The 21,318-nt window shown below is 36.4% G+C and overlaps 1 protein-coding gene across 4 annotated transcripts; it reads left to right on the top strand.

The window, feature by feature from the left end:
• Positions 1-1,385: 1,385 nt before the first annotated feature.
• Positions 1,386-9,004, top strand: LOC144569157 (protein NARROW LEAF 1-like). Of its 4 annotated transcripts, none has more exons than XM_078319361.1 (8): positions 1,386-1,589; positions 3,178-3,237; positions 3,416-3,786; positions 4,277-4,474; positions 5,748-5,891; positions 6,234-6,474; positions 6,928-7,428; positions 8,386-9,004. In XM_078319361.1, the coding sequence occupies exons 3-8, from the start codon at positions 3,463-3,465 to the stop codon at positions 8,769-8,771; spliced, it is 1,794 nt and encodes a 597-aa protein (XP_078175487.1). In that variant the 5' UTR covers positions 1,386-1,589; positions 3,178-3,237; positions 3,416-3,462; the 3' UTR covers positions 8,772-9,004. The 4 variants fall into 4 exon arrangements, with proteins under 4 accessions (XP_078175487.1, XP_078175489.1, XP_078175490.1 ...); XM_078319363.1 differs by having other exon boundaries at positions 1,407-1,589; positions 3,426-3,786; XM_078319362.1 differs by lacking the exon at positions 1,386-1,589 and adding an exon at positions 2,346-2,570.
• The last annotated feature ends 12,314 nt before the right edge of the window (positions 9,005-21,318 follow it).

Raw genomic sequence — 21,318 nt, 5'->3', positions numbered from 1 at the left:
TATGGGAGTTTACACTGTAATTTACTGCAGGCTATTTTCGATAGTTGAGTGTTTTATTTTTTTAATGTAAGATGGACTAATTCGTCCAATGTAAATAACTTTTCTTATTAATATATTTGTTGGTGGTACTTCACCACCTACCTTCAAAAAAAATATCCATTTACGAATCGGAACCATTAACATGAATATTAATTTGCATAAACTCAGTATAATGTGAACATTAAAATATCGATTACCATTCTATCCATTTAAAGTTGGCTTAATAATTCTTCACTGTAATGTTTTTTATTTTATTTTTGACACCTTCCTTAACAATTTGGCGGTACTTTAAAAACAATTAAGCTAACTAATTCATTTAAATAAACACATCCAACTAATAATCTGAACATTAAAAATGATAGGATAGCAAGAGTGACATTGATATATCAACTCTCTAATAAAAAATATATGATCAAACTATCTCTAATAAAAATTATCTGATCAAAATACATCTTTAATATTTGGTTGGAGAAGTAAAATTTGCCCCACAAACAATCTTTCTTTTCCTTTTTTATTTTTTGTTGGAGAAGAAGCAAACAGTCATTCCCATCTCTTTCCAGTTCCAGTTCCCCCTGGGCTCTGTTCAGCAGAACCTTTGGAATTGAGAAAGGAAATGAGCTGCAAATATTTTGAACTAAAAGTTATTGTTCACGTGGAAAAAAAAAATTCAGTCTGAGTGAATTTTTTTTTTCCCACACATTAACTCTTTGAGTTACTGCCGAACAGGACCTGACAATTTATCCCCGGGCATTTTCACTAGAGAAAAAAAAACTATATTTTTATCTCTCTAATATTTTCGATCCCCTTTCTCTCGTGAAATTTTTATTAATAGAAAATATATTAAATAAATATCGAGATTAGAGAACGCTTTTGCGTTTTATCGAGATATAGGAAAACCGTTATGGTTTATCACGGCCTCTGGCTGTTATGACTTATCATGGCTAGCATTAATACTTAATTAATCATCATCCATTCTAACTGAACCGCGCAAGAAAAAAATCGGAAAAAAAAACCCTAGCCGTTACTATCTATCACGGCCAGAGGCAGAAAGAAAGAAGAAAAAAAAAGGGCTTGCTGTGATTGTCCATCACGGTCAGAGGTGAAAAAAAAAGATTTTTTATTTATTTTTGCGCCTGACCGTTACTGTTTATCACGGACAGAGATTTTTTCTTTTTTCCTTTTGGCCGTTCCAATTTATCACAGATAGTTTTTTTTTCTGTTTTTTTTTATGATTTAATTAAAATAATTAATCTTGTTAATTAAATGCTAACTCTAACCGTGATAAATCATACCATAACGATTTTCCGATATCTGGATAAAACGCAATATTTCCCATTAATAAAAATTTCGGCCTTTCTCTCTGTCCGTGCAAGTTGTCAGCAGCCTGTGTTGCTCTCTCACTACAGTGAAAGATTCCTGCTCCAATTTGGTCAAGTTGCCTTCTCTCTCTCTCTGAACCCTAAATCCTTTCACAGAGATCTCTTGCAGACACAACATGGTTAAGGTACTACCAGCTAGTCTCTGCTCTAGCCATTGCCAATGATTTTGGGGTAAGTTTCGAGTGCTGCCTCTCCTTGTTACTTCAATTGGTTTCGAGTTATTAAATCCGTAATAAAAAAAATTCAAACCCGTCTGGTTTAATTAGCAAAAGGTACAACCTTTGGTAGGGTTTTATGCTTACCAAACCCTCTTTGTGTTAGCTTGATCTCTATTTCTTTCTTCTCTTCGATTTTCCTAATTAGGTACACAAATTTGGGTATTTGTCACCAGAATGTTTAGTTTTAGCCTTTTTGTGCTACCTGTTCTCAATCTTCTCTAGTCAACTATGCAGAAATTGCATTTCTGGGGTGACAAGCAAGGTTTAAATGCAAAATTGGGCAGCAGTGTTTAGTAGATTTTTTTATTTAAGTTCTACATGTTACCTTGTTATACCATGCCTAAAAGCTTGATGAGTATACACCAACAGCATCTGTACATTTGAAATTTCGGTTTATTATTATTACAATAAAGAGTTTCAGTCACTTCTTTTTTCAGATGATAAACTTTTTTATATTTATTGTCAAAAATTTGTTTATTACCAATTGATACTCAAAGCACTAGTTCGTTACTTGTGCTTAGATATAAAGACTATGGGAGAAATAAAGACTTAGAACTAGTGCTTAGAAATAAAGCACTAGTTCGTTACTAGTTCGTCACTTCCTTTTCAGATGCTTAAAACTAATTCGTTACTTGCTACACCCTTAGAAATAAAGACTTTGGGAGAATCTTTTTGTATGGTAAACTCTTAAGACTAATAACAAATCTGATAGCTTAGTTTTATTCGAAGATACATTTAAAAGCACGACAATATGTGAAACACTCCTATTATTTTTGTACTAACAGAGGACCATGGCGCGAGCTGGACAGTTTGTCAGAAACCTAAAAGTTCTGTTCTTTCTTCCTGTATATGTGTTTGCACTTTTTCCTCCCTTTATTATTAATGTCAGAATTTGCATATCTTGGAAGAATATTCTGCTTTTTATTATGCAAAGGTGAGGAGCAGAATATCCATGCAACTCACCTCTTTTATGAAAAAATGATTCTCCGAATAAATCTTTTGTTTTAGTCTTATCCATTGTTAAATTTAGTATACTTGATACGTAATATGCTCTCTGTATTTCTTCTTATAGATGTTTGCCATGCTTGTTAAATCTCCTTATTTTATTCGAAGTAAAAAGAGCAAAATTTGCAGTTTTACATACCATAGTGGCATAGCGCCATACTCGACTCATTTTAACTAAATGCTGGTTTCCATGAGCTTTTGTTTGAAAATCTTAAAGACCTACCAAGCTTTTGAATGTATTGGTCACTTATCACTGTTATATTAATTAGCATTATATAGGTAGTTTTGAACCAAAAAAGAAGAAGAAACATTTAAGTTCTGCATGATGAGGTGGTTAGAGCTGCTTAGGAGCTCAGCACATTCATTTTACCAATCATTTTCGCGCTGCTGTAGTATAAATTGAAGATATTATACTCTGACCAACTCATTTATGATACTAATGTTGTTCACCTTACATTTTTAATCATCAAATGTGTTGGTCATCACAATTGTAACTATAAGTATTTTCTTTATTTTTTTAATTTTGTCTTGTACAGTTCAAGTCAAATCAATCGTCAACAAGTAGGACTCAATGCACCTGAAGAGGCAGTCAGAAGGTTGGTCATTTCCTTTCACCTGAAGCTTTTTTACATTTTGGAAAAATAAAAAATCAGCCCTGAAGAAGAACAACATGGCACACTGTTGGGTCAAAAAAAGTTATATATTTTTTTAGAACTTTTGAGGTAATCATCAGTATTTTTAAAACATATTAATTTGTTTGTTCTCCTTGTATAGGTCAATTCAGATCCGCGATGGCGGTAAAATAAAATATATTTCACATCATGAGGCAGTCCGATGACAGGTACTCTGTTCAATCAGAAGAGTCGGTTTTAGATATGGAGGGAAACTCCAACTCCAACTCCAAAAACAACAACCACAACCATCATCACCACCACCACCATCACCACCTATATATGGGCCCTGCATCATCATCCCTCCAGCCTGTCGCGTCAGGGGGACAACTGTCAGAGAGTAGTGCTGCTTATTTCTCATGGCCCACCTCGACCCTTTCACATGGGGCCGCTGAGGGGCGTGCAAATTACTTTGGTAACCTCCAAAAGGGAGTCTTGCCAGTGCACTTGGGCTGCCTGCCCAAAGGTCAACAGGTACAGCCTTACATTTGTTAATATAATTACTATTAGCCATGGTATTCTACATTCTCCGTGTGCATTTACATATTTGGATATCCAGTATGATATAGAAGTATATTGTACTATCCATTTGTGATTTATATGTACAGTGAAACATAAATAAAATGCCCGGGTAATTAATTGTTTAAGTCTTTGAGCGACTGTCAAAATATATATTAAGTGCATATAATTTAGCTTCAACTTCAATGGTAATTTCATACTTTTGCCATCCCAATTCCAGATTAATCTAGGGTGTATACAATATTAATTATGGGAGTTCATTTAAGTAGATAGAATTCAGGTTATCCGCCCTACAACATGCCAAAAGAACCGTACAGGCTCCTGAACTTTCAATTTTTGCCATCTTGGTCACCAATTGCAAATGTCTGCCCTTCCCACGGGTCTTTAAAATGGCTCCAAATTGTGTTTCACCTTCTCTGATGGCATGCCCTGTTTTGTTGGACAGGCAATGACATTGCTTGATTTGATGACAATAAGAGCATTTCATAGCAAGATCTTAAGGCGGTACAGTTTGGGGACAGCTGTGGGTTTCCGAATCAGGAAGGGCACACTTACAAATATACCTGCTATTCTTGTTTTTGTTGCCAGAAAGGTCCACAAAAAGTGGCTAACCAAGAGCCAATGTCTTCCTGCTGCGCTGGAGGTATTTACCATTGTTTTTATTTTTTTCTGGCATGCATGTTCTGACATGTATCCAGTATAGATACACGTATGAGACATATTAGATACGCCAGATGTCGTATCCAACTATTTTAATATTTAATTTTAACCGGATACAGTTAAAGATACGATCTGATATGCATATCTTCACACAAATGGCTACATATAGCAGGTTCGCCGAAGTGCCCACAGTTGGGTGTGCCTTTATCAGTGCCGATGCCTTGAATTATAGAGAGGGGATTGGCTCCAAAAAAAAAAATAGTAGCTGTTGCGCCAGCTCATGTTCAAAACATTTACAATACACCCCTTGTAGAATTATGTCCTTTCTCCATGCATTCCTTTACCTGATTAATCATTTAATAGATATGGAGAAGTGTTTATTATATAAAATAGCAAATTTTTGGACTACCACTTTAAAATAAACCATTGAATTAAAAAAAAAATTATATAATGTGCACTTTCTTTCTTAGACAACTTTTACATTTTGTAAGAAAAGTAGTTTTCTTAGGGAGTGAGTCTATGGTACTATGCATATCACGGATTGTTACCGTGCTACGGCTCTATATTCGAGTTTTCAAATCCTAGCGGTCGATCCGAACCGTTCATCTTGTTCTCCATATTAATATGTGTTTGGAGACCAAATTTTACATTTTTTGAAATTTTTTTACTATTTTTTTAGATATTTAGAAAATCACTTGATCTGAAAATTCTGGACCATCCAAAAACAGTGATTTTCAATAAATCTAAAAAAATAGTAAAAAAAATTCAAAAAATGTAAAATTTGGTCTCCAAACACATATTAATATGGAGAACAAGATGAACGGTTCGGATCGACCGTTAGGATTTGAAAACTCGAATATAGAGCCATAGCATGGTAACAATCCGTGATATGCATAGTACCATAGACTCACTCTTTCTTAGGTAAAAGAATAATCAGATTAATAATATGTAGGCACACCATAGCCTAAGTTTTGAAAAAATGCCTTGTCATATCCTTGTCCATATCTGTATCCTTTGCAACATAGTGTTGGGGCTAATAAAGTATTTAAGGCTATTTTTACCCTATTCTTAATAGTTACTATAAACAAAAACAACAAAAGATGCAGAAAGCCCACTAATAACCAACGGCTGCTGAAACAAGCTATTTTTCTTTGGTTCATATTTTTCAAATTTCAACTTATCATTGTTGTTGCATACTAGCTAATCTCATATTAGAGGTATTCTAATTCTTTTTGATTTATGTGTACATTTATCAGGGACCAGGGGGAGTGTGGTGTGATGTAGATGTGGTGGAATTTTCGTATTATGGTGTACCAGCAGCAACACCTAAAGAACAATTGTATGATGATTTACTTGATGGGTTGCGTGGTAGTGATCCTTGCATTGGTCCTGGATCTCAGGTACAAAGGGATTATCAAATCAATTTTTCTTTACAGATATTTTTATTTTAAGGATTAACTACAGTGATTTGTTGAAACTAGCCAGAATTCTATTACTGACCTGATCTTCTAACATTTGTTTGGTACTGACCAGTGCAAGCTAGTTACTACTGGGTAAAGTACGGGTAGTAAATCTAGGATATGTCAGTACTGAGGTAATGACCAAATTAGTTTCTATATTTGAGGGCTTATGTGCTATTTCGCTGAACCCGTCAGGTGTAAGGTATCCTGTCAACACTGTTGTGGAGATGTAAGCTTTTCTTCTTATTAAAAAAAAGAAATATATCTTCGAACAATGTCCAGGTGGCAAGTCAAGAGACATATGGCACACTAGGAGCAATAGTAAAGAGGCGAACGGGAAACAAACAGGTTGGATTTTTGACAAATCGCCACGTGGCAGTGGATCTAGACTACCCAAACCAAAAAATGTACCACCCGTTACCGCCTAACCTTGGACCTGGTGTATATCTTGGTGCGGTGGAGAGGGCCACCTCCTTCATCACTGATGATGTTTGGTATGGCATCTTTGCCGGTACTAACCCAGGTACATTCATTTCTTTGTATTTTTTTTTGTTCACCTGTCATGAATTTAGTAATCTTGCATAACCATACTGGAGCGGACCGGAACCGACTGGTTTATACCAGCACTGGTCACCTATCGGTACTGTTTTTTAGCAAACAAATGTATAACCCTTGAGATAAGAAGAAGTTAGAAATCAAGCATCTACCAATTGTACCTGTGCCAGTCCTGACCGGTACATGAGAAGCAAGACTGGCCAAGAAACCGCTAAAACCTTAAAAAGGTAATAAAGGTATGATGTGTAAATAGATGTCTTGTATTGGAGAAAAATTGGTGCTCAATCGCAGAAGCCATACTGGCATGCATAATTTCCTGCACAAAATCATTTGCTCTTTTTACTCTCGATCCTTGTGCTTTGTGTTGTTGTAATTATTTTGAATCCCAAACATCTCTTCGCATCTTGCGATGCATATGTAGAGACATTTGTGCGAGCTGATGGCGCCTTTATCCCCTTTTCTGATGACTTTGACCTCTCGGCCATAACCACCCATGTAAAAGGCGTGGGTGAAATTGGTGACGTAAAAGTAATCGACCTCCAGTCCCCAATCAGCTCAGTGATTGGCTGCCAAGTATCGAAGGTGGGCCGTAGCTCTGGTCTTACTACTGGTACCATCATGGCATATGCACTGGAATATAATGATGAAAAAAGTATTTGTTTCTTCACCGATTTGTTGGTTGTCGGAGAGAATCAACAGACATTCGACTTGGAGGGGGATAGTGGCAGCCTGATAATTTTGACTGGTCAAAATGGGGAACCACCGAGGCCAATTGGGATTATTTGGGGCGGCACCGCTAATAGGGGGAGGTTGAAGTTGAAGGGCGATCATGGGCCTGAGAATTGGACGAGTGGAGTTGATTTGGGGCGGCTTCTCGACCGATTGGAGCTCAATATTGTAACTACTAATGAAGGATTTCGAGGTTTCTTTTATTATTTGGAATTATACACAATATCCTATTTTTTTTCACTACATAAGATTCAACATCTCTCAAATCTAATGATGAGGGAAAAATTATAACTCTGTGATAGTTGCAATCAACCAACCATAGTTTTTTTTGGGCTGTTGCAACATCAGCTAAACTAATAAAAGTTGCAAAATTACTATTGAAGGATTGCATGTTTGTGCTGCTTCTATTTTTTTTTTTTGTGTTTTTCAACACATTTTGGAATTTGCAAATGACACCCAACCACTAAAGCAGATGTTAAGTCCTACATATTAAACTGCCCTTAAGTATTTTCATGCGAAATGAATTCCTTCCTGACTAGTTTAAATAAACGTGGAACTGATAAGCTTGATTTGATGTGTGTTCATTTTGGTAGTGTTCGGTAACCATGGCTTAGAGCTCCTTAGTGCTCTAAGGAGTCTTAAGCTCACTGAATGGTTGCTCCTTTATCAAGCTTAATGCCACATCCTTAGTGCACCTTTTGCCCACCTTTCTTAAGCTTGCCCATGTTTTTAAGCCATGGTTTCACATGGCTTAAGCATTTTGCCAAGCTTAAAGCTTTCTTAAGAAAGTTACTTTTTAACTTTATTGCCGAACAAGTGCTTCTTAGTGCAGCTTAAAATTTAAGCTCCATATGGTTGCCGAACACACCCAAATTTGTGCTTAGAAAAGAAGTGAACTTGTGAACATTTAGAAGCTACATTGTAGATTTTGTCGGAATCTTTGTTCACTGCCCTTTGGTGTCAGTTTTTATTTTTGAACCCCTAAAAACTTTGGGTGTTATTTTGTGAATGTGATAAATTTTTTCAATGCTATTGCAACAGAATCATTATGTATTGGCTGATTCCAAACTTTTATCAGGTGTTTGAGTGGTATTTTTCTCATTCACAACAAACTAATATTTTCAATAATGTTATTGTTTTTTAACTGAAGCTGCGGTGGAGGAACAAAAAAGTTTGCTTGCTGGAGCTGCCAATTCTATAATTGGTGAATCCTCTCCAGTGGGCCCTGGCATGCCAGAAGAACGAGTCGGTGAGATTTATGAGCCACTTGACATAAACATTGAGCAATTGCCACCTAATCATGAGCCTGAGTTTCGTGTAGAAACAGTGGAGACTAATAACAATAAGGCAGTGGAGGAACATCAATTTATCTCCAACTTCTTGTCCCCGGTACGGCATAGCGAAGAAGCAGCTGCTAATTTGGAGGCAAATAACAACTTGTCCGATGAGGATCTCTCAGTGTCACTCCATTTGGGTGATAGAGTACCCAAGAGGCAGCGGCGTGACTCAAAAGTTGATATAGATTTGGATAAGTGATGAGGAAAAACAGTTTAGACGTAGGTAAAACAGTTTATGGAGAGACATTTTATTATTTCGATGATTCTACTTGTCATTACCCATTTTGAAATGTTTTCTTATTCAGGGACAAGTGTTAGAATAGAGGGTGTCATGCCCTGCAAATTTTTGCATGCGGTAAGCCTGTAATTGATTTCATGTAGAGGATATGCAGGGTATAGTTGTCAAATTGCGTCGAGATATTATTTGCTTCCTATTTTTTAATCTTCAATTTGGCCCCTTCCAAGGTAAATATGCCATATAAGTTTCATACGTTCAATTTGAGGGTTTCCATGAGTTGAATTTTCACATATTGTTTTATGCGAATTAGACGAGAGATCTGATATAACCTCAGCTTCCCTCCTATCACATATCGACTAGAGCATGCTGATTAAAAGATGGTGGGGATCGGTCAAAAAGATATTCGATCAGCATTAAAATTTGTGTACAATTGATTTGCATGAATTATAAAACTATCTGCGCACATCTTGATATGGATTGACCAGTACGGGTAATTTTGAACTTGACGTTGTACTTTTTTTTTTTATTAAAATCAAATGTTGATGGATTGAATGGCTCCGACCAGTACGTGTAAAGATGGTTCAATTTACTACAAGTTGAAGTTGGCGTTGATAAATTTGAACTTGACGTTTATACTCTTTTTTTGTGTGGTAACAGTGGGATAAATCTCACCGATTTTTATTAAAATCAAATGTTCAAGTAACTAAGCTAAGTTTCTCAAAAACACAACTATGCTGAATTTCTACAAGTCCTTATACAAGTCCTTAATGATGCTGACGAGTCCAGCTGTCTAAACTACAACCGCTCATGAGCCGAGTTGAGGACAACTTGGATTCAACTTGCGAATTTATGAGCCGAGTTGAGTCTGAGTTGCTAATTCAATTCTGAGTCAAAAACTTTAATTTGGATTCAACTCGTGAGCAACTCGAGTCGAGACGAGTCGAGTTGACTCATGACTCATAATGTATTACATAGTGGAGTTAGGCTGGGGTGCTATGGATAGCATAGTGGCCTCTATGCTACGGCTCAATATTCGAGTTTTCAAAATCCAAACGGTCGATCCGAACCGTTCATCTTATTCTCCATATTAATATCTGCTTGGAGACCAAATTTTATAATTTTCTGAATTTTTTTACTATTTATTAAGCCGCTTTGAAAATCGCTAATCCAACGGTTTTACTGTTTTGTGCAGCCACCGTTGGATCAACAATTTTGTAAAATACTTAATAAATAGTAAAAATATTCAGAAAAATGTAAAATTTGGTCTCCAAGCAGATATTAATATGGAGAATAAGATGAACGGTTCGGATCGACCGTTTAGATTATGAAAACTCGAATATTGAGCCGTAGCATAGAGGCCTCTATGCTATCCATAGCACCCCAGCCTAACTCTACATAGTGAGACAATCTAATTACATTGTTCACCAAAATAATATATAATTAAAGACATTACATAACGAGACAATAGCCAATGCATAATTAAAAATTACGAAAATATCAAAATAGTATATAATTAAAAATTATCAAACATATAAGGTTTAGTTAGGTGTGGACTCAGGTTTTTCGGGGGGGGGGGGGGGGGGGGGGGGGGCTAAAAAATATCGAATCGGGTAGATTATTGGATTTAAACCCATTAACTAATTGGGTAATCGATAAAAAAAATAATGTTTTGACTTATATTTTCCAATACCATGACTTATAATTTCTGATCCCATAAAACTTATAATTAATATTACTAATCATAATTCAATAAAATTATTTTGATTTTAACACTAAATTTAACCCGAATTACAAATCAAACATCCAGAGGGGGGGTAAAAACATTTCCAGAGAGGGGCAAAGTCAATCGGTACCAATAGATCACCACTAAAACTCAATATCCAGGGGGAGCTGCTCTCCCCCCCCCCCCCCCCCCCCCCCCCCCCCCCCCCCCCCCCGGTGCTACAGTAGATCCGCCCTGGGTTTAGTTGTTTGAGAAGCAGTGATTTTTTTTTTTAGTTTCAAGCAACAATATAATAGATTGTGGGAAACATGTATAGAAAGTTTGGGGACGCAAAAATTAAGAATATATGGATTATAGTTTGGTGTAAGTCAACCGAGTTAGAAGTAACTTGAATTCCACTCATAAATCAACCGTTCAGTAAACTCGAGTCAGTTTTGACTCGAGTTAATTTCAACTCGAGTTATTAGTGAATTGAATCCGAATTGATTCTGAACTGAGTCTCGAGTCATGAGTTTTTGTGCACCCCTAGTCTAAACCCAGGCAGAGGTGAATTCGTATCATCTGAGATATCTCAAACTTTGCGTGACTTTATAGAAATTCCATCAAAGCAAACATAATACTGACCCCACATCACCTCCGAATAGGCACCGGACACGTCGGTCACGCAAAAGTTGAGATCTCAGAGGACACGCACTCGGCAGAGGTCCCTCCTCCGGAATCGTAATCGTAATTGTATCCAGTGCAATTACATGGCCGAGTACAATTAGATTTGAGTCGTCTGTTTTAACTTGGCACAAATCTCAAAACGAACCTTCTATAAATAGGCACCCAAGTCCAACCGCTCGGATGAGATTTAATAAGAGCTGATTTAACTCGGTCAGTGGGGAAGCCAGAATTTTCAGGCAAAATTTAATTATGCAACAAGAATAATTAACTATTAAAAATGTGCTAGTTAAGGGCTAATACGTAATTTAGTTATGCAACAAGAATAATTTGATGATTGGAGATATATTTTGGACCTAATTGAAAACTTAAATGGGGCAAAATTTCATTTACAATTTCTAAGACATGTTTTTGATAATACGAACAACCAATTTACCGAGATGTCTTTGTACCCACTCTAATTATAGAATAATTTTCAAAATTCAAAACCTTAGCAATTATAGAATGATTTCGAAAAATAGAATAAGGATGGTTATGAATTTATGATATAGATTACCATTGACCAATTTCACAAGTTGACATCATTCTTTGTTGTAAATGAATTGTAAAATTTGTTAATTACAAACTTATTATTTTATAAAAGGTGAAAAGTTATATTTCAAAAACAACAAGATTTAGTGCAAAATATATGTGAGACACCTGTCGGTCATTATTTATTTATTTACAAATTTATCAATCATCAAACCCCACAACTTTACCAATTACCATTCTTTGTGTGATTTTATATTCAATAAAAAACAGATGAACTAAAAGATCGCAAAGGAAGAATAAAAAGAAATAAGTAAATCATCGAATGAAAAAGCGTTTGGAAGGATTAAAAAAAAAATGAAATTATATTATATTAAATTTTTTATCGTGGAGGTAGTTTTGTTCTCTATTTGTTTATCTATGGCATGGCCACACAAAAACTCGCCTGCTAGGCTGCTAATAATGTGGGGGCATCGTGTGCGAATTTTATTAAAAAATATGGATAAAGAGGAGGATTCAAATGTCTCTATTTTTTGTGTCCCCATCATATTTTTATTTTTAAAAACTTTAATAATTCAAAATTTAAAACTTAAAAGTCAAAATAAAACCGTTGGATATGATCTATGTTATTTTCTCTATGTGCTCATAAAAAAATATTATATTTCAATTTTATTTTTATGTGAATCAATAAGTTGAAAAATCAACGTCTCTAAATTATCCACATTAGTATATTTTTTACAAGTTCTTGATGACAACCAAAATAAAGTTAGAATCTTATAATTTTTTACACGTGCATAAATAAAATGATGTAGATCGCATCCAAAGGTTTTATTTTGACTTTTAAGTTTTAGATTTGAAACTATTTAAGTTTTTAAAAATAGAGACATAATGGAGACACAAAAAATGGAGGCATTTGAACCCTTCTCCTGAATAAATATGAATTTTGTATAATTCTTTGAAAAAAAATCATACATATTCAACTTTTTAAAACAAGATGTTGTGCGAATTTTATTAAAAGATCTGGATAAATATGAATTTTGTATAAATCTTTGGAAAAAAAATCATACATATTCAACTTTTTTAAATAAGATTTTCACAAATGATGTGATAACACGAGTCTAAAGCAAATGTTTAGGTCAGAGATGGTGATGTCCGAATTCGAATCCTCTGAGATATCTCATATTTTGCGTGATTTTATGGAAAATATCAACTGTTCAAATACATTCTGCACGAATCTCAAAGCTAAAATAATACTGGTCACTGCGCTATCCCCGAATAGGCACCGGACACGTCGGTCATACAAAATATGAGACATTTGAGGATACGCACTCCGTCCCGGAGAAAAGGACACGTCTTTAATTTTTTTTTTTTTTTTAAAAGCACGTCATATTCGCATTAATGGTAAATTGGATTATTGGACTAGTTTCTAGGGGCTTTTTCGACGAAAACAATCGAATTTTTTTTTAGAAAACATAAATAAAAAAATAAATTTTAAAAAATCAACTCGATTGTTTTGATTTTCACAAAAAAACTATAAGAACCGAGATGCTATTTTTGTTTGAAGTATTTTTTTTTGAAACCAAATTCCTATTTCGGTCCAAATCATTTTCACAGATTTAAAAAAAAAATGTTGTAAAACTTGTAAAAATATTTCAGACTGAATTGTCATTCCAGTTTCGAAAAAAAAAAAATTCGGACCGAAATGACATTTCTTATAGTTTTTGTAAAAAAAAAAGTAATCATATTGGTTCATATTTTTTTTTTAATTATGGTTTATGAAAAAAATTCAAAACAATCATCCCCTTGAATATATATCGCTTTCACGTTGGATGCCCTCATCCACATGTATTGCGTGGTACTTGCCGTTTTCTGTTTCCACACCATATCTGATTTTTTTTTTTTTTTTTTATATGAAAAAAACGGTTTTCCTTCAATTTTTTTTTAATAAATGGATGCAGTTTAATAACAAAAAGTTCAATATTTGAATAAATAAAACTACCAGATTTTACTTTGTATTATTATTAGTTTACATATATCTAAAACTTTGCTATGCAATGGTGATTATTTTGATGGAAATTAAAAAAAAAATGACAAATAATTATTAAAAATTGTCCGCATCTTTAATTAATATTTGTAAACGGGCTTGATAATTACGTGACACCACCCATTCAACTTTTCTAAGGTGTAAATTTAATTTTTTTTATAATGCTCACTCAATTATTATTGAAGGCAAATTTGTCTATTTCGGGGCCCACATTTATCTGTTTCAGTATAAAACAACTATTGACAATTATGTATTTTTTACTAAAAATATATTTCGATAATGACACATGTTAACAAATGTCTTAACTCTTAAGAACTCAGTGTTTGATCCACTTAAAAATATAAAATTGACTAAATTCAAGAGCAACCAAATAGTAGTATTGCAATAACGTGGCAAGAGCTAAGTTAATGGCCAATAGACTGAAAGGCATTATGCAGGACCTGATTTTGCCAAACCAGACAGGATTCATGCAGGGAAGACACATTAATGAAGGTTTCCTGTATGCTCAGGAGGTGGTCACAATGGCCACAAGGCAAAAAACGCAGATAGGGTTATTCAAAGCAGACATATACAAAGCTTTTGATACCCTTTCATGGCAATTTCTAGTGCAAATTATGCAAGTGTGGGGATTTTCAGCAAGATGGATTGGTTGGGTGGAAGGGGCAGTACTAAACGGACAATCCAAAGTGTTGCTAAATTCAGTAGCAGGGAAAAAGATAATACTAAGAAGGGGGCTGAGACAAGGTGACCCAATCTCACCACATTTGTTCATATTGGCCATGGATTTCCTAGCAAGATGGACTACTAAGCTAGCTCAAATGGAACTGTTAAAGCTACCATTCCCAAATTGTCAATCATGCCTACTATTTGCGGATGATACCCTATTCATGGTACAACCAACACAGCAGCAATTGGAATTCCTCAAAATAGTGCTCAAAATCTTTGCAGGGCTATAATACAGGATTAAATGTCAATTTGCACAAGTCTGAATTCTTGGTAACATGTATGGATGAAGAGCAAATAGCACAGCTAGCCCGGATTATGGGATGTAGTAAAGCAAAGTTCCCCATGCAATACCTGGGGATGCCACTATCTAATAAGAAACTGACAAGAGCTCAGTACATGCCACTGATACAGAAATGACAACATGGAAGGCATCTATGTTATCAATTGGAGGAAGAGCCACGCTGCTAAATGCCACATTGACAGCCATGCCAGTTTACATGATGCAAACTTTCTTATTGCCAAAATGGGTCATACAAAAGATAGATAGGATAAGGAGGAAATTTCTATGGCATGGCCATAAAGAACTGGAAGCAAAATACATGAGCCTGGTCTCTTGGGAAAAGGTCATCACTACAAAAGAAATGGGAGGCTTAGGGGTAAGAAACTTATATACTTTTAATCAGGCACTCCTGGCTAAAGTCATGTGGGGATGGATCTCTACTCATCAGCCGGCATGGATGCAGATAATAAATCTGACAAATAGGGCAATGAAGCCATGGGATAACACAGCATCAACTCACTTTTGGAGAAGCCTCAAGAAAATGGGGGGACTTTTTCAGAATCTCAGTTATGTATAACCTGGGTCAAGGGCACTCTATAAGTTTCTGGAGTGACATCTGGATGGATACAGCACTCAGAAACAGTTACCCCAACTTATATGAGTGTGTCACACAAAAGGATATATCGGTGAGGCAGGCAATGCAGCAACAAGTATGGAATTTGAATGTGCATGGCATGTCAGAGATAGTGCAAGAGGAGCACCAGAAACTAATAGTGCAGCTAGAGAGCCGGAACTTTCAATGGCAAGAGGACCGAGATGTGCCAAAATGGAAATGGACAAGGGAGGGGCAGTACACGGTCAAATCGTTCTATTATGCCATGCAGTCAACACCCACGATACTGACAGAAAAATCAAGAATCTAGAAGATTAAAGGACCTACAAGGGTAATGGTATTTATCTGGTTAATGTTAAGTAACAAGATTCTTACCGTAGATAATTTGGTGAAAAGAGGATGGACCATGGTCAATAGGTGCATATTGTGCAAAAGTCAAGCAGAAACAGTGATGCACCTCTTCACAAACTGTCAGTATACTCATAGAGTTAGGCAGCAAACAATGCAACTGGTCCAACAAGTGCAATGGGATGACAAGTTCATAAGAGGGGATTACAAAAATGTCATAATTGAGGAAGGAAATAAGAAACAAAGGGAATTTCAAGTAACATTGTGCTTTGTAATTTGGAGAGAGAGATGCAAACAGATTTTCGCAGAAGAAAGGAAGTCGCCAATGATGTTGGCAAGAACAGTTAAGGATGAATTCCAAAACTGGTTTCACGGTAGTCAGCTGGGTGAACAGGCATAGCACAACATTAAAGAAGAAACAGGGAAAGGGCGCCAGTACATTGATCCGCTGAGTTTCTCTGGATATTTGCTAATAGTGCAAATAAATGCTCAATTTTAAATTCACGTTTTGTAATTTATTTTCAACTTCTTTATTTTTCATTTAAACTTTAGTTGTAACTTTTATGACACCACTGGTGTCGATGAATGGAATCTGGGAGCGTGACTCTCAAATTTCTCTTTCAAAAAAAATAACGTGGCAAGAGCAACCAAATTTTACAAACGTATACAAAGTAAATTAGTTACAGTAATGTACTAATGTTAGTTAGCATGTCAAATTAAATTTACCTTCTCATATCCGAATGGTAAAGTAAAATCTACATATCAAGCCGATAGCACATTATCATAACTCATATGCTTAGGGTTGGTTCTAAGATTTGACTTCTTTTCATAAAAATCGGTGGCTTCTGCCACATATTGCGTGGAAAAGTTTCTAGTATTAGCAATTTCGTTTAAACGTAAGTTCTTGTTTTTATTGTAAATAGAAATTTTGCGGCTATTTTTATTAATATCCCTAAAACAAATCAAAATTTTAAAAATGTCCCTGCTCCCAATTTTTTTTTAAAAATGCCCTGACCGCCTGGGCTTCGGGCGGCCCAAAAAAACCTGTGAGGCGCCGGCCCAAATGGCGGCCCACAACACCAGTGAGGCGCCCCCCCATCTGGCGCCCCATAAGCCAAGTGAGGCGCCCCCCCATTTGGCGCCCCACTGCCCATCTATAACCCCCCCATCTGAGCCGCCCCTCCTCTCTCTCCCCCATTGTTTCTGCCGAAAAAAAGAGGAAAAAAAGAGAAAAAAAGAGAAGAAAGAAGAAGAAAGAAGCCGTTCCGAGCCGACCCCTCTCTGCCTCGCGCCTCGATTCGCTTCTCTCTCGATCGAACAAGTGAGTTTTCTTTTTTTCGATTTGATTAGGGTTTAGGGTTTCGGTTAAATGTGATTAAATGATGTAATGTGATTCGGTTTTGTTTGATTCGATGTTTAGGGTGAAATGTTAGTAATTAGTTGAATTGATTGAATTGGTCGAATTGGTTCGATTGGATGGTTGAATTAGATGATTGAATTGCTTGATTGCTTGAATTGCTTGATTGCTTGAATTAGATGGTTGAATTGCTTGATTGCTTGAATTGGATGCTTGAATTGCTTGAATTGGTGCAATTGCTCGAATTTAGGATTATGATTTATGGTAAAATTGCTTGAATGACATATGGTTGAATTTAGGGTTTGTAGTTGTGAATTGTGAATTTTTTTTTAAATTTAGGGTTTATAGTTAAATTTAGGGTTTATGGTTGTCAATTGTGAATTACTTACAAATTTAGGGTTTACACTTCAATTTAGGGTTTATGATTTAAAAATATGCATATTTATTTTTTGAAAATTATTTTTGTGATAGTTTATAAAAAACATGTATATATGAATATAAAAGATTTGAAGTAAAACTAATTATTTTGAAGTATATCAATATTTGTTTAAAAATGATATATATATTTTTTTATTGTAAGTAAATTGCATCTATATCTCATTTTTTTTATTGTAAGTAAATTGCATGCATTTGTTTACCAAAAAAAATGCATGTACATGCAAAATTAATTTTGTAAACAAATTGCATATACACCCAAAAAATAAACCCAGAATTGTATATGCATTTTTTTTTGTAAAGTTTATTTATTTTCAACAAAATTAATTTTTGTAAAAAAAAAATGCGTATGCATGCAATTTACTTACATGCAAAGTGTAAATTAATTGTATATACATGCAAATGCATATGCATGCAACAAAATTAATTGTATATTTTTGAACATCATATAAATGCAATTTATTTACATACAATTATTTTTGGATTATATACATCTTGAACCTCGGCTTGTATCAGCTTGCCACCATGCCGCAGAGTAGGATCGATGTGTCTCTGATGCAGGGTCTACCGGAGAGATGGCGACCTGAGACTCATACATTTCATCTCCCGGTCGGGGAGATGACAGTCACCCTTGGTGATGTGAGCGCCTTATGGGGTTTACGTATCGATGGTGACCCCATAGGCGGCATCTCAGACCATCCAGAGCTGCAGAGGATGATACCGGAGTTGTTAGGGTGTGATCCGAAGACTCTGCAGAAGAAATATAAGAAGAAGAAGGGGGAGGAGGAGGAGTTTCGTTATTCCGGGTACTGCATTTCTCTAAAGGCACTCCGGTCTCACTTCTTCCATAATCAGATAGATGTTGATACTGATGACATTGAGGCGGTCAGGAGGTACTATTACACTCTTTAAATTAACTTAGTAGTTGCTCAACCGTCTCAATTATTTACATTGATTATTTTATATTGCAGGTATACTAGAGCATATGTGCTGGATTTGTGCGGTGCTGTCATGTTCGAGGATTCCAGCGGTGACGCGGTTCCGATGATGTACCTCTCCCTGCTGAGGGACCTGGAGAAAGAATCAAGATGGAACTGGGGTGGAGCTGTCCTCGCCCACTTATACAGAGGCCTCTGTCATGCTTGTCTGGTAAGTCTGTATTAATATACGTTGTTATTGAAGGATGGATAAGAAGCACCCAGATTGAATTGTAAGTTAAATTTTCAGGTCAAGAATAAAAAGCTCTTTGGACCACTGCTTCTGCTTCAGCATTGGTCGTGGTCACATCTGCCCATAAACCGGCCAGTCATACCATTGCCGCATCCCGATTGGGGAGGCCCTGAGCCAGCTAGATGCCCCGCATACGCCGCCATATGGGGCAGTCATCACGATCATGAAGAGAGGGGCAGGGGGATTTCTTATGTCCGGGGTCAGCTCCAGATGCTCCGAGATGGGAATATCGATTGGTTTCCGTATCGTGCATGGTATCAGCGCAGATGGCTGAGCCCGCTGACATTAGAGCAGACACATCTATGGTATTATCGGGGACCGGTCGTCTGTTTCTGGATCGTGGAGTACCATTACCCCGATCGGGTATCCCGACAGTTTGGCTTAGACCACGATATGGAGTGGAGATGGAGCATGACTTTGAGGCTGGTGGGAGTTCATCTCAGACTGCAGATGGCTTTGTCTCTGCATTATTTGGCGCACCGCCTCCTTCCACGTATTCTGCAAGCTGGGAGCAAGATCCATGGGAGCTGCGTACACAGCCCGCCAATGCAGAGTCAGCTGCTGGATTTGATCCACGGGCAGCCAGGACAGGTACGCAGCACATGTATACGGGGGACGAGGATGAGGATATGGGGGACGATGAGGAGGATTTGGGAGAGGATGCACTCCGAGATGTGAGTCCGCAGAGGCGCGTGCAGCCGCACAGGCATGGCAAGGGCGTAGCGGCTCCTAGGTTGTCTCTATCCGGAAGGAGACGAAGATGATGATTGTAGAGTTTTTGTTTATTGTGATATATTTCTGACTGTAGTATTTTGACTATGGGACTGCTGTATTATGTTGACATTACGTTTTTTTATTTTATGTTCATGTTGGTATTATGTTGTTTGCACTTTACATTTCATTATTATAACACAGTTCAACAATACAATTAAAGTTCAACAATACAATTAAAGTTCAACAATATAATTAAAAGCAGCACATGTATACTTCAAGTAATTACATTCAAACTAAGAAATTATATTCAAGTAATTACAATTTCTTCACTATTTGCGACCCACACTCCCAGCAAACCGCCTGTGACAGGGGCGGTTTGCTAGGGTCCTGACCGCCTAGGCCACGAGCGGTCCACTAGGGATGCCTATTTATTCGTTTTTTCTCTCTCTCTCTTCTCACTCCAACATCAGTCTACCTTCCACCTCAAAGGCAGAAAGAAGGGAGAAAGCGCTCAAGGCGATTTCGGGCGATTTTCTGGGCGACTACAGCCACAGGTAATTTAAATAATTTTTTAATAATTTTTTAAATATTTTTTGTAATTATTTTTTAAATATTTCTTTTAATTATTTTTAAAATATTTATTTCAATTATTTTATATATTTTCTAATTATTTTCTAATTAGCCGTTGATTACTGTACAATTAGTATTTAATTACGCACATAATTAGCCTTCCTAATCAATTGCTGTCACTTGAAACCCTAGTTATAATGGCACCCAAAGTTGGAAAAAATAGAGGAAGAACTAAAACCGAACGCGAAGCAAAAAGAGCACTCATTAATAATTTTTGGACGGCTGAAGCCTACGCGATGAAGAATTTGGAAAGATTGTTTTCACCCAAAAATAATGAAGAATTTCTGAGTACTCTTGATCCATCAATTAGAAAAATGCTGATGGAAGGCTGGGTGGACAGGGTCCCTCCACCTGGATGGGGACAGTGCTGCTTATGTGAGCTGAACAGAGATATGGTGGATATGTTCTTCTGTTATAAATGTGGCAAAGCTGTTCATCCCAATTGCATGGACCCGCATGCAGATCTGCTGAACGACGCTCGTCTCACTACGTGGGAGTGTCCTGCGTGCGTCCGTCGGGCTGAGGAAAAAAAGGGAGCAAGCTCCTCGTCTCGTAAGGCTTAGACCCCAATTGTATGTTGTTGTAGTATTTTATGTTTTAACTGTAACGGTTTGTATAATTGATATTTGAACTGGTTGTTGCTGTATGAATTTTATGTTACCTTATTCTATGGACTCGACGGTACTGTATTATTTAGTAATGTATTTGAATTTTAAATTCCTGGATTTATTATGAATTTTAATCCGTTTTTCTTCACAAAATTATTCAAATCAAAATACTAACATTTCTCTATAAAAAAAAAAAAAAAAAAAACACACACACCCATGAGGCGCCCTGCTGTGTGGCGCCTCACTTGTGCTTTGGGCCGCCCCAGGGGGTGGCGCCTCACAGGCTTTTTTGGGCCGCCCGAAGCCCAGGCGGTCAGGGCATTTTTAAAAAAAAATTGGGAGCAGGGGCATTTTTAAAATTTTGATTTGTTTTAGGGATATTAATAAAAATCGCCGGAAATTTTGTTAGACTAATTACTAATTAGGACGTTGAGTTTTTTTTTTTTTTTTAATAAACGTCCGTTAACGCGGACGTCTAAATTTTCTCTCAGTGCATCAACGTAAAAAGTTGTATACGCAAGTGGTGTACAAAGTCTTTTTCCCATTATCCCTGAAACTTTTGTTTATTACAGATTGTCCTTGTCAATTATTCATTTTCCTTGTGGGCCT

Source organism: Carex rostrata, chromosome 18 (assembly GCF_964058835.1).
Source record: "Carex rostrata chromosome 18, lpCarRost1.2, whole genome shotgun sequence".
NCBI classification, from domain to species: Eukaryota; Viridiplantae; Streptophyta; class Magnoliopsida; order Poales; family Cyperaceae; genus Carex; species Carex rostrata.
Note: the sequence above shows the minus strand (reverse complement) of the source record. Positions and strands in the feature narration are given on the sequence as shown.